Source organism: Nesoenas mayeri, assembly GCF_963082525.1.
Source record: "Nesoenas mayeri genome assembly, chromosome: 5".
Classification (NCBI taxonomy): Eukaryota; Metazoa; Chordata; class Aves; order Columbiformes; family Columbidae; genus Nesoenas; species Nesoenas mayeri.
This window is the reverse complement of record NC_137548.1, coordinates 4,156,028-4,169,377: the sequence shown is the minus strand read 5'-3', so window position 1 is coordinate 4,169,377 and position 13,350 is coordinate 4,156,028. Positions and strand designations below refer to the sequence as shown.

At 44.4% G+C, this 13,350-nt stretch overlaps 1 protein-coding gene across 3 annotated transcripts; it reads left to right on the top strand.

Annotated features, from left to right (window-relative positions):
- Positions 1–1,364: 1,364 nt before the first annotated feature.
- MAPK1IP1L (mitogen-activated protein kinase 1 interacting protein 1 like) lies at positions 1,365–13,327 on the top strand. Of its 3 annotated transcripts, XR_013922188.1 has the most exons (6): positions 1,365–1,445; positions 8,635–8,662; positions 9,203–9,916; positions 10,652–11,795; positions 12,086–12,162; positions 12,523–13,327. XR_013922188.1 is itself a non-coding variant. In XM_080345484.1 (4 exons), exons 2-4 carry the CDS (start codon positions 8,639–8,641, stop codon positions 10,661–10,663), a joined length of 750 nt encoding a protein of 249 aa, XP_080201610.1. In that variant the 5' UTR covers positions 1,365–1,445; positions 8,635–8,638; the 3' UTR covers positions 10,664–13,327. The 3 variants fall into 3 exon arrangements, 1 of the variants encoding a protein (XP_080201610.1); XR_013922189.1 differs by having other exon boundaries at positions 10,652–12,162; XM_080345484.1 differs by having other exon boundaries at positions 10,652–13,327.
- Positions 13,328–13,350: the final 23 nt, after the last annotated feature.

The window sequence follows — 13,350 nt, the reverse complement described above, 5'->3', positions numbered from 1 at the left end:
GAGGGGCAGGGCAGGAACTTGGTGCCATGTTTTTATGATAGCTTATTTATTATAGTTCTCCGCACCAGAGGGGCTGAGGGCATGAGGGTCATTATGTCTTAGGAGCAAACTGGACAAGCTTCCAGGTGCACCAAGAGAAATGTGAACATTGGATGTTTTGGGCAACTCTGTAAGTAAAATATATAAGGTTTCATCCGAATTTGAGGAGAAACTTGTTTGCTGGGAGGTGCCAGAGCCTGGCCCAGGCTGCCCAGAGCGGGTGTGGAGTCTCCTGCTCTGAGACATTCAAACCCCCTGGACCCACCTGTGTGATCTGCTCTGTGACCCTGCGTGAGCAGGGGGGTTGGACTGGGGGATCTACAGAGGTCCCTTCAACCCAAAACACCCTGTGATTCTGTGAAAATCCAGTGGCATTTTGTGTTTGTGGGAAACCTGACAGCCAGGACGGCAAAGGGCTCTGGGTCACCCTCCTGCTGCTGCGAACGCCCTTGAGTGGGTGGTGGAACGTGTAGGGAAAAGGGATCTGGGGGTCCTGGGACAGCAGGGTGACCATGAGCCAGCACTGGGCCCTTGTGGCCAGGAAGCCAATGGTACGTGGGGTGGGTTAGAAGGGGGTGGTCAGTAGGTCAGAGAGGTTCTCCTGCCCCTCTGCTCTGCCCTGGGGAGACCACACCTGGAATCTTGTGTCCAGTTGTGGCCCCTCAGTTCCAGCAGGACAGGGAACTGCTGGAGAGAGTCCAGCGCAGCCACCAAGATGCTGAAGGGAGTGGAGCATCTCCCGTGTGAGGAAAGGCTGAGGGAGCTGGGGCTCTGGAGCTGGACAAGAGGACACTGAGGGGGGACTCATTCATGGGGATCAATATGGAAAGGGGCAGTGTCAGGAGGATGGAGCCAGGCTCTTCTCAGTGACAACCAGTGACAGGACAAGGGGCAATGGGTTCAAACTGGGACACAGGAGGTTCCACTTAAATATGAGAAGAAACTTGTTCCTGGTGAGGGTGGCAGAGCCTGGCCCAGGCTGCCCAGGGGGTTGTGGAGTCTCCTTCTGTGCAGACATTCCAACCCGCCTGGACACCTTCCTGTGTAACCTCATCTGGGTGTTCCTGCTCCATGGGGGGTTGCACTGGATGAGCTTCCCCGGTCCCTCCAGCCCTGACGCCCCGTCACTCTGCTCCCGCCCCTGCGCTCTGCGCTCCCGGGGGTCCCCGGGGGGTCCCGGGGAGCGGGCGGAGCCACGTGACCGCAGTGTCAGAGATTGCGGGTGGGGTGGCGGTCACATGGTCTGCAGCGCTGTGGGTGGGGAGGGGCGTGGCCAAGCGCGTGACCTTCCGGGCAGCGGGGTGGGAGGCGGGGCGTGTGACGTCAGTTCCGCTTCCGCCTGGGCGTTGGGGTGGCGGTGGTGCTGCGGGCCGCCTCTCCGGGCCTGCGCCGCGCTCCCCTCACAGGTACCGCGGCACCCCGACCCGCCCGGCCCCGCACCCGCGGCAGGGAGGGAGAGCCTCACCGGGGCTGCGGGAGGGAGTGGGGAAGGGGGTGGGCTCCATCCCACACCGCCCGCGGGGAGCGCCGGGCCGCAGCTGCTTCTTCAGCCCCCCAGGAGGGGTGGGCGGGAGGTGCCGCCACCCGGCGGGCCGCGTTGGGTGGGGGGTGCGGGGGATCGCGGGCCTCGAGGGGGTGGCAGCTGCCAGACCCCGCCGCCTGGGGAGGGCGGGTGGCTCCGGAGTGCCGGTGGCGGCCTAATGGCTGCGGGGACAGGCCCTGCCGGGTCTACACAGCGCGGGAGGCGCCTTCGGAGCCAATCCTGCGGTACTCTGTGACGGTGGTGGCTGCTGTGTCCTGTTCGGGTAAAATATTTGATCGGTTTGCGTTTGTGCTGTGTGGCCATCATCTCTAAATGACTTTATAAATGAGTGTGGATCATGTGTAAATGAATGTGGATCACGTGTAAGTGATGTTTAACTCAAAGGTTCTTCACTAAAGAGGGTCTTGGGCAAGTCACTTCATGAGAAGTTGATTCATTTTATCAAATGTTAATATACTGAAGGTAGCGGACTTGTTGGGAAAGGTAGCGCTGTGTGGTTACTTGGAGAGAGAAATACCCTTTTTCCCCGGAAATAAGACAGGGTAGGTATTTTTGCTCTAAAGATGCTTACTTTTTTACATATACAGCTGCTTGGACACTATTTAAATTGACTCTTAATGAACTGTAACTAGGGCTTATTTTTGGAGTAGGGCTTATATTTTGAGCAGGATTGTGTTTGAAAGATATATCCTCAAAAATCCTGAGAAGTCATGCTAGGGCTTATTTTTGAGGTAGGTCTTAATTTTGGGGAAACAGGGTACTTACTTGACAGGTTTCATCTCTGAGAAAGAGCTTGTATCCAGGTGAATTCTATGGAAAACAGCACTAATCTGATGCTGTTCAACCTTATTGTTGGTGGATGTGAGAGCAAATGTAGCTCTTTTTTTTTTAAAACAAAACCAACACACCCTGAAACTACCCTCCCCGTGACCTGTGGAGGCTCATTCTGCAACAACCAGTGGCTGATGCAAAAATGGGAGGTGAATATCAGAGTTAAAAAGTGCTTTAGATACTTTTGAAACTTGAGTTCATTGAGTACATTTTCACAGTGGCAGTTCAAGGTGTGAAAAGTGCAGGGAGGTTGTATCCTGAAAAGCAGTTATCCTGGAAAAGAGCCTTGGTAAAGGAGCAGAAAGGTGTGTGGTTTGGTTTGTCACTTTGAAGCTGGAACTGGAATATGAGACACAGTTTTGATGTTTTTGTTGATGGGAGGGAGCCAAAAAAACCTACAGTGAAGATATTTGATAGTTGATCACACTCAGGGTCACTATGTTTATTTCCTCCAAAACACATACAAATAATTAAGCCGATAATTCCTGAGTATATAGCTTTTGTAGCAGGAGAACACAAGTATTCTTTAAATAACTTTTACAGCTAGTTCAGGAAGGCTTCTGAAGAATCGATAATTGGAAACTAAAGCTATAAATGAGGATAACTAATGAGAATGTGTTCTGTAGCTCTCAAGGAAGTTTAAAGGTAGCTGTGGAAGATAAGTTTTAATTATTCTGAGCTGCTGAACTAATATATTTTATGTGAGGTTGGCGTGGACAGGAACAGTCTCTGGCAGTATAGACTCGCTATTCTCCCCTGGTTTTGGATCACTGCTGGCACACAAACAAGCTGCCTCAGAAGTTATATATGGTTGCAGGTTCTGGAACCATCTGCTGGTGATGTGGTGACCATCCAAAGTGGTTGGATCTGGTCTTGGTGGGGCTGCAGCTGTGAAACTGCATGGCCTGTCATGGCTGGGAAGCTAGAACAGGTTACAGTTCCTTATGGCTTGATATTTTACACGTCTTTGAATAGTTGTTTTTAACCTAGTAGTTGTTAATTTATAGCAAATGCACTAACACACATCATTGTGGTTGTCACTCTTCATTAAAATTGTCTGGAAAATATGAAGACTGAAAATCTGAAAACTAAAAATCTGATTTACCTCCTCTTTTTTTCAGACAAGACAGATGTGGGAAGAGGCAAAAAGATCACCAAATGTCATGTAGCTACTAATGATGTAACTGTTGGGTCGTTTTCCCTTCAGTCTTTTTACCAGTTGTATTTATTCTCCCAATGAATAAGCATGCAGGTCAGACTAAAGGGTTGCACGGTAGGTAGCACATCAGTGCAGCTGCCGAGAAGGCATTAAAGTTGGGGAAAGGCCAGCTATAAGATGTTGATGCTTAACGCCTGAAGGTAGAAGCTGCAGAAATTTGCATATTTTAGAAAATATTTAGAAGCTGTCAAAGATTTGGTCTCTCTTCCATTTTATCTGTATAGCTCTGGGTAGTTAGACTTATGTGGGCAGAAATCTTGTTGTAGATGAGGTTATGCTGGTAGGAATTAGTCATGTTACGGTGACAAAAGAACCTCTTTGCTGACGGAGCCGTGCCACCTCGTGGAGATGCAGCAGAGCCTGTTGCATCTAGAAAGCAGGTTTTGGTTTTTTTCCTGTGTTTGAAAGATGATCTGGAGACAGGAACTAAATCTGGCGCATCAAGTGTTTGAAAAATGTCATACAATGAAAAAAAATGAAAACAATTGATGCTTAGTTTTGCATAGCTTTTGTGAAAGAAAAAAGTGTTTAGGACAGCTCAGTCCTTAAGGACTAAAGATGAATAAAAGCCAGGAAAGGCAAGAGCGTGGGGAAAAAAAGCAACTGCAGCCGTCAGGCTCAGTTGGGCTGGATGTGAGCAGAGAGGGTTTCGAGCTGAAAACTGCCGTGGAGCTGTTTGATTGTAGAAGCTGGTGAGTAGGGCGGACTTAGTGCACCACACGTAGCACCTCACTTCTAGGAATGGGGTTTTCACAGACTTCTCTGAAAATCGCCACTTGATCTTGAAGGCTGTGGGCAGGATTTGAATCCTGCTGCTGTGTCCGAGCGCTTTCCAGCCCGCGGCACGAAGCCCGGCAGGCACCTGTCTCACCCACCCACTGTTAATTTTCGGGAGCAGCTTGTGGAGGACTCTGGTCTGAAGATGTTGCTGTGTATGATTTTTGAATAGGTGCAGCAAAAGCCCTTCGCACCCTCCCATCACTCTTCAGGGTAAAGGATGAGAGAGATGCTGCTCCTAGACACCTTTTTTTGCAAACGTCGGTCTTTTCTTTCCATCGCTTTAGTTTCACACTTGTGGCCAAGTGTCTTCTTGGAGGTGGCAGAGAAACGGTGCCCGGAGCAGCTGCCCTGGAGCTGGCAGGCTTGGTGCTTCTGGAAAGCCGGGGATGTTTCCAGGGGTGGTGGCCTTTGGAAAACAAAGGAAATCTTATCTCACAGCACAGTGGATGCAAGCAAGACTCCAGTTTGAATGCTGCCAGTTCTGTAGTCTTTCTACTCCCTGCCAAATTAACTGAAACTCCTGAACCCTCCTTCTTCTACTCGTTCTTTCTTCCCCGCAACGACAGGAAAGAATAATTTGAAGTAGAGTTTAAATGTGGCCAGACAGATGTCTGTTACATGAATCAGCTTTTTCTGCTGTTATCAGTGCTTGTGCAGCGTTCTTCTAGGAAAGCTTCAAGAGGAAATGGGAGTCCATTTGTTAATAACTCTACCAACTCTAAAAATTTAATCAAGGCACCGTTCAGTACAATTTTCTGGAATCTTGAGCACACGCATGACCAGTGGGGACTTTAAAATGGTGTTACTTGGAGATCTTCTGTCTGACGCTGTCTCTGAGTCTGATTTGCAAGCATGTGAATGCCTTGAGCAATACTTTTACAAATATAATTGATATTTCTGTAAGGTTTTGATTGAAATTCTTTATACTAGTGTTGAGCAACTTGAATGGAATACAGATTCTAGATTTAAGTACGAATTAGTCCATATATTGTCTGAATGTGTCGAAGGGTAATTTGAGTTTCTTTTTTATTAAATGAAGGTGGCAGTACCCAGATTAAATGTGTGTTTAAAACCCATCCCTGAAGTGGGCCGTCTTGTCTGCAAGAGGGTCCTTGACATGCTTGGCATTGACTCAGTTATGCCAAATGTTGCCAACAAATGTTGCTCTAGTCTGCTTGCCAAAGTAAAAAAGCCACTGAATCTCATTATAAGCAATGCTCGACTACACTTTCTTTCTTAAATCATGCAGCAGAGTTGTTTCTTTAATTTTCATGGCACAGACATATTTTGAAATTATCTGCTGATAAATATTGGGGATATTTATTGATATTTTGTAGTCAGGCCTGTTGCAATTTATCCGCTGCTTTGACTTGAATTTACTACTCTGTGTCCCTTTTGTGACAGATCGTGGGATTTTCTTCCGAGTTCTCCTTCAGGTCTGTTTCCTCTCTTCTTTCTCTCCCTTGCAGCATATGTTCTAGCTTCTTCTGTGGGCTTTTTTCAGTCTCTTGTAGATCTGTTTTTCAGTTGGTCTTATCCCATCTCTCCATCTGCCGAAAGAAAGGATGATTCTCTTGGCCTGCTTTGGTGTTGCTTTTTGATAACCTGTTTTGTTGTTTTGTTTATGAAAACATTTACATGTGCACTTATGTAAAAACTTATTTCTCTACTTGTCTCTATAGTAATGATTTTTTTTTTCTTTTATTTTGTGGGTTATATAAATAGCTTCTGTGTCTGTATATGTAAGTTGAACTACAGTGCCACCAAAAAGCACATACCAACTTCTGGCTGTTATTGAGTATGATTCCTCGCAAAAACTAACGAACTCTTTTAGCGTAAGAGGTTTCTATTAGGCAGAAATGGAGTTTTATCTGGTACACGTCTCTTGAACAGCTGAGCTGTTAGTAAGAGGAGCATAAACCACTTTTCTGATGTAGTTCTGTTGGTTTCTCAAATTTAGACAAATAGTCATTGATCTGAAAAGTGTGCATCATCTGATACATAAATTTAGGTTTTTTACTTGAAGGAACTACTGCTACTATAAGCCAGCATTGGAGCTTTAAGAAACCTTTGGATTCATTTAAATTATTACTTCTTAAAAGGTTTATTTAAATTATTAGGTGTAACTTGATAAATTAACTGTATTTTCACAGGAGGCTGGGTTGCTTGGTATGGTCATAAATAACGTGGTAAATGAGATGGGCAGTGTCTTGTTGATATTAAGCTGTTCAGGAAGGTAAGGATTAGGTAATAAAATGGCAGCTATAATTCAATATTGATAAATCTGAGGTAATTCAGAATAGATAAAGGTAGAGTGGTGCATATAATTTCATATATAAAATGATGGGCTGACCTTTAACACCGAAGAATGAAATATTCCCACAGAAGTGTCAGTTCTGTAGTGATCAAAAAGCAGATGAAACATTAAGAAGTATTAGGAAGGAAATAGAAGACAAACCAGAACATAATTATGAAACTGCATAAATCAATAGTTATCCCACATCTTGAATTCTCTGCGGTTCTTTCTTGTCAGTCATCTCAAATGATACAAGAGAACTGAAACAGCCTCAAAGAGAAGCAGTGAGAATAATCAAAGGTGTGGAAGAGCCGTTGCACAAGGGTCAGTGAAATAACCCACAGAAGGAACAGCTGAAAGAAAGTGGTAAAAAACCTGTAGAATAATGAGCAGCATGGGCAGAGTGGATAAGAACAGACTTACTGATTTTTCTCAGCTGCAAGAATGAAGGAGGAACAACAGGAGTTGGGGAAATCCAGGTTTAGAACCAAAGAGAAGGTGCCCTTTTGGGTAACAAATAGCAGCCCCGTGGAGTTCCTCGCCAAGGGATGTTGTAGGTACAAGCGAAGGAACTAGACATATTTGTGGAAAATCAACTCTTGGAGGGTTGTTATTCCATAGAAATTGCCTCCATTTTAGGAAGTCTCTGAGCTTGGAATCATTGAAGTGTTGGGATGTCATTCCCGTTCTGTTTTTCCCTACTGTCATTGCTGAAGATAAAATGGGATGCTGAGCTAAAGAGCCACTTGTTCTGATCTAGTACTGCCATCAGATTAGGGAATTGTGTAGATAACAATAAATACAGTTTCGGAGAAGACTCTAGTTTCTATGTGCATTATTTACACTGTGTCATTTTTAATGGAGTGTATAAATCTATTTGTTAGAGGCTATATGTACAAACCTCTGAGACCAGTCTCTGTGTTAAAAGTCAGGTCTTCACCATCAACAAGGGAGAATAAGGATTGTTTTTCATGGGGATCAGCTTGGCAGTAGTATTTGAACTCTCACATTTTGCACTTTTTTCCTCCTCTTTCATTCCTTTCTATCTCCTGTGCTCTCCTGTAAAACCTCCTGGCTGCCCTGGGGCATGTCCACCTGGCTAATAAAGATTGACAAAGCCAGTCGGTGTTAGTTGTGAAGTTCTAGAAAGCTCTGAGTGCAGTGCTTGCATTCATGAAGAGGTAGCACAAGGTGCCTGTTTTCAGTGTTTCTTGTTGAGAGGTTAGAAGTTAGGTCAGCATTACTTATGACTTTGCCATGTCTATGTTCAGTGAAGTCTGGCTTGCTGGAATTGGTGAATGTAAATAAGAGCATCAAAGAATCATTTTGCTTGGAAAAGACCTTTTAGGTAGAGTCTAACCCTTAACCTTAATGTGGCACTAAACCACATCACTACGACTTCATCTCCAGTCTTTTAAACCCCACCAGGGATGGTGACTTCACTGCCCTGGGCAGCCTGTTCCAATGCCAGTTACCTTTGTTATGTTCTGAAATAATTGGAAGATAAAGCATCGGCAAACTATAGTTCTCTTCTATCAATAAGATTTGCGTGGGGTTTTAAGCAGCCTGCCATAATTCTGAGTCCTGGTTTAGAAAAGAAGACTTTGCGGGCATCACTGTCTGGGTCGGCTGCCTACTCGGTATGAATATTTGAAATATTTTCTTCTTTGTGTGACCCATTTACATGATGTGTCGGTCCTGAGATGAGACAGGTAGAGGCTGAAGACTTAACTTTTCACGAGAACTTTAGCAAGAGGAAAGTATTTGGTAGCACATATTAAATCAAAGCTGCTGCTAAGAGGCACCACCAGTTCAACACATACTGTGGTTTGAATGAGACAAAGCTAGACTTTGTCTCATGAACTCTTGCTTGAAATACCTTTATTATTTTCAACAAATTTCACTTTATCTTACCTTACTTTTCAGCAAAATGTCTGGAACTGATGATTTTTCGGTAAGTAACAGTTTTTCTTTCCTGAAGATCAGCAAGTTGTGTTACTTCCTTACGAAAGTTGACATACTTTTTCGAGAGGAAAGGGAGCTTATGCTTGAGAGGATATTTCCTCTGTATTGCAGTCGTGGTGTTTTCCTTTTGGGCAGATGTAGCAATCTGTGGACTAAGCATACGAAACTGCAGGGTGCCTTGTGGGTTCTCTTCTGCTATGATATTACAGAGTCCTGTTTTAGTAGTGTCAGGATAGCTATAAGGGAAAGCTATGAAAATCTTTTCTTTTGGATTTGCTCTGAAATTGCTTATTGCTATGTGCGGTACGTCGCTTTTTATCTTTGGTTTTGGAACTGCAGCATGTCAGAATGCCTCTTCTACCTTAACGATAGAAGCTGCACAAAAATGAATGTAATCATCTCTGTGCAGCAGCAAAGAGCTCTTTTCCTCCCAGTTTGCCAACTGAAATAAATACATGTAGTGGGTGAATGCCTGCAACTAGGAAGTTCGGTAGACGTTTTAGATTCTCACTGATGCTTTATCTTTTAGTTGGCAGATGCTTTACCAGATCAGTCGCCTGCTAAAACCCCCAAAGTGAACAGCACAAAACCCGGCCAGCAGCCTGGTCAGCCACCGCAGGGTTGGCCGGCTTCGAATCCGTGGAACAACCCGAGCGCTCCTCCTACAGCCCCGACCGGGCTGCCGCCGAGTACGTCCGCGTCCAGCGTGCCCTTCGGACCTCCGCCAACCGGAATGTATCCTTCAATGCCCCCCGGACCGCCTGCTCCATTTCCTCCTCCTCCTACTGGACCCACTTGCCCTCCTCCCGGAGGCCCATATCCACCCCCAGCTGTGCCAGGTCCTGTCCCACCAGGGCAATATCCTCCACCAAATATGCCCTTTCCAGAGCTTCCAAGACCTTACGGTGGTCCGACAGAGCCAGCTGCACCTCCTGCTCCTGTTGGGCCATGGGGATCCATGCCCTCCGGAGCATGGGGACCAACAATGGGAGGGCAGTATCCTGCGCCCAGCATGCCATATCCACCCCCAGGGCCATATTCCGCTCCTACCCAGACTCCAGGGGCTGCGCCAACAGTACCATGGGGGACGGTTCCACCTGGAACGTGGGGACCTTCACCGCCAGGTCCGTTTCCTCCACCTGCAGGATCATATCCAGCTCCGGGACTATATCCTACGCCCCCTAATCCTTTTCAAGTGCCGTCTGGTCCTGCTGGTGCTCCGTCAATGCCTGGTGGTCCCCATGTGAGTATTTGGTTTTGGTCTTGAATTACTCAAAAGTAGGACTGTCAAAACTCTTTTTCACTGGGGGCCACATCAGCCTTGTGCCTTCAAAGGGCCAAATGTAATTTTAGGGCTGTATAAACATAACTACTCCTACATTTATCCAATCCTAAAGTTACATTTGGCCCCTTGAAAGCAACCGTGAGGCTGATGTGGTCCTCGGTGCAAATGAGTTTGATACCCCTGCTTTAAAATGTTATACATTTAAGCATGGAAATTCCATAGTATAAGACCCAGTAGTGCAGGTAAAGAATTTCAACACATCTGTCTTCTGTCCTCAGTGAAATAATAGCCAACATCTTCTTAAATGCTTAATTAATATACTAGGATGGTGAAATTGTATCACATCTGTCTTACTTCCTTGCTCAGTGGAATAATAGCCAACTTCTTAAATGCTTAACTAACTATACCATGACAGTGAAATTATATCAAGTTGGAGCGTGTCTAAGCATCACATTATAGTTGTCTTCCACTACTTAGAAAACTGCCTCTAAAAGGCAAAAAAAGTGGGGAGAGCCTTGTAATATTTTCTCAAAGTGAAAATATTCTAGTCTCTGTAATCTGAATGGGTTGCTTCTAGGGCACAGAGGGAGGGAATAATGAAATATAAGGAATGAATTTGGTTTTAATTAAGAAGATTTGAATTAACTGCTTTGTGAAAAGCCTGTATTGACTATGAATTATTGTCTCTTGCAGCCTTACCGTTGAAAACATTCTGGGCAACAAAATACTGTAGCTTTCCACCTTCATCCACTACTTACAGAGATTTTTACAGTTTTCGTTTCAGTAATGTTTGAGGCTATGAAGAATACTCGCCTCTTGTATGTGCATTTGAGGTATGAAGGAGCAGTTTGCATCAATTTACCTTACTGACATAATTGGTTGGTTTCATAAAATGAATTATGAAGAGCAGAAATAAAACTTAACATCTGTGGTTCTTACATTGGCAAGTATTCCCTGGAAAAGTGGGAATTGCCAAGTAAGGATTATAAAGAATCAGGCCGAAGGACTTCAAAAAAGTTCTTAAATTTCCGTGAATGCTTTAAGTCTTGTTGCCAGACTTGTGCTGGTCACTGAATGGGTGGATAGTCATATTTGATCTAATTTCAGGTTATTCTAAAATGTCACTAAAAAGCGTTTCAAGGTTTTTGTCAAGAAATCTAATTTTTGACCACGCTACAGTCACTCAAACTAAAGAGACGCAGAGCATGTGAACTTGAAGGTTTTCTCAGCATTTTGTATATACTCAAAGCGATCGCTCAGTCTGGGACTGCGGAAGAGAAGAGACACATTCGAAACACTCGGTCCAACTCGTCAGCACACTGTTGTTCACAAACAGGCGTTTATGTGCAAGTTAACTAAATAACCTGGATGTGCAGTTAACTTTGAATCAACAAATGTGAGTTTTATGCATGCCGATGAGGACATCGTTTTGCCGGTTCTCATTCTGTGGTGGTTGGAAGTTTGGCTTGGTCTGTGTAAAGAGAACCCGATTCCCACGTAGATAAGGTACTTCCCTTTTGCTAACCCGGGTTCTAGTCATTTAGAATTGGACTTTGCAAAACTCAGCAGACTTTTTCAGAATCCCTGGAAACTGAACTTGAGCTTAAAAGATCAAAGCAAACAACCCCAACCTGACAATTCCCTTCCCAGCTTGGCATTTAGTTCTCGCAGCTACAAAGATCCGTCCAGTTGAGAACGAGGAGGTCTCGTTGGAGCTCCGCTGGATATTGTAATTATTGTAACGGGGAGAATCCTCTGTTCTCAGCTGGGTGTCTCATACCTCACCGAGCAAGTGTCATTTGGGAGTCCCTGAATGTCTAGAAGCCTGCGCACTGCCGTAAGTTATCTTATTCTTGCCATATCTGTGCAAAGAGCACACAAGGGGTTCGCCGCGACGCTGGTTTAGCGTTGCTGAGACACAGCCGTGTGTCGGCGACCGTTTCTGCCATTTTTCGTGGTGCTTCGTAGCCCAGACTTTGACCACGGACAGTTTGTTTCGTCCCCAGCTGGGGGTATCCTCACTTAGCCTCTGCAGGTAGAATTAGGGACAAATTTTTGCTTAACGCGCTAGCTTGTTAGGGAGTCTTTGTATCATGGAACTGTGAAAGCGAGTTCATTCTTTTGCAGTACCTTATCGTGGCTTCCTGCATGCGTGTGATGGACTTCGTAAAGAAAACAAATGGGGTGACCTGGTGGTGACGTTTGTGAGTAGTCTTGGCCTTTATGGCAAAGCCCTGCAATTATTTTTGCAAAAGAAAACGGTCAGCTTAGCTGTGGCTGTTTTAATCTAATGTTATGAAAGCTAATAGCAAAGGTACGTGTATTTTATTTGTTAGTTTGTTTTAGGAAGACAATACCTGAGCTGAACAAAAATACCATTTCAGCCTAAAGCAGAGCATCCGTAACCCTAGAAATAGGGACCAAAAGTCCAAGCCTTCATTAACCTTAAACCCCAGTTGCTCCCCCAAACAACAAATTTAGCTTCGATCTTGGCAAGACGGGCTAAAATTAAACAGATCATTGACCACATTTGCTCAAGTGCTTCTTTTTTTTGATACCTGCAGCCTTAGGTTATACACCGATGTGATGAAAACACATTTATTCCAAATGAATGGCTCATGCAGTAGCAGCGCTCCAGTCTGAGATTGCACTGGCCGGATGTCTTTGCGCGGAACGGGAAGAGGCAGGAAAGGGTAAAGCAAACGTAGCAAATGATGATTTTTGGAAAGGGCATTTGTGAAAGTAACTAGACTTCTAGGTTCTTCCTGAAATAGGCAGGATTTATTACTGGAACACTTAGGCTAAAATTCAGTATATATGGAATGTTTTTTCAATGTATATTCGTATTTCTTGAGGTCATGAAAACTGTTTCATAACCCCTTTGTTTTTGTGAGCAAAGTTCTTTGCATAGCAGTGAAAAGGGTATATACCTGTTAATCTATTGTGTAAAAACTCAAGGTGTCACTATATACCGTGTAGTAACTTTATCACGTTATGTCAAGTGTGAGCAACTTCTGGCCTGAAGCTTTTGCAATGGAATTTGTACATTTCTATGCATCATTTGAGTTAAATTGCTGAGAAGTTCATTTTGACTTGTGCTTTGAGATCGACATACTGCATTTGTTTACAATATGGAATATAAGCAATCACATCTTTAAAGTATAGATTATCACCTGCTGCTGTATTTTCTTTAGATGAAACAAATATTGCTGTATGATAGTGAGAAGCTATAAATACAGGATTTGATATTTTTTTGAAAATGCTGTCACTTTTGTATAAGATTAGACATTAAACGTATTTTCAAGACTGTCGTGTTTACTGTTCTTCAATTTCTGCTTTTGACATGCTTGTGTAGACTTTTGCCTTGAATGAATAGTAAAAATAGGACGTCC

Bases quoted from the DNA above. Each gene is read 5' to 3' on its own strand.
- MAPK1IP1L (XM_080345484.1), top strand. From the start codon at position 8,639: ATGTCTGGAACTGATGATTTTTCG. The intron at 8,663-9,202 runs GTAAGTAACAGT...TTTATCTTTTAG, and splicing joins CTGGAACTGATGATTTTTCG to TTGGCAGATGCTTTACCAGA.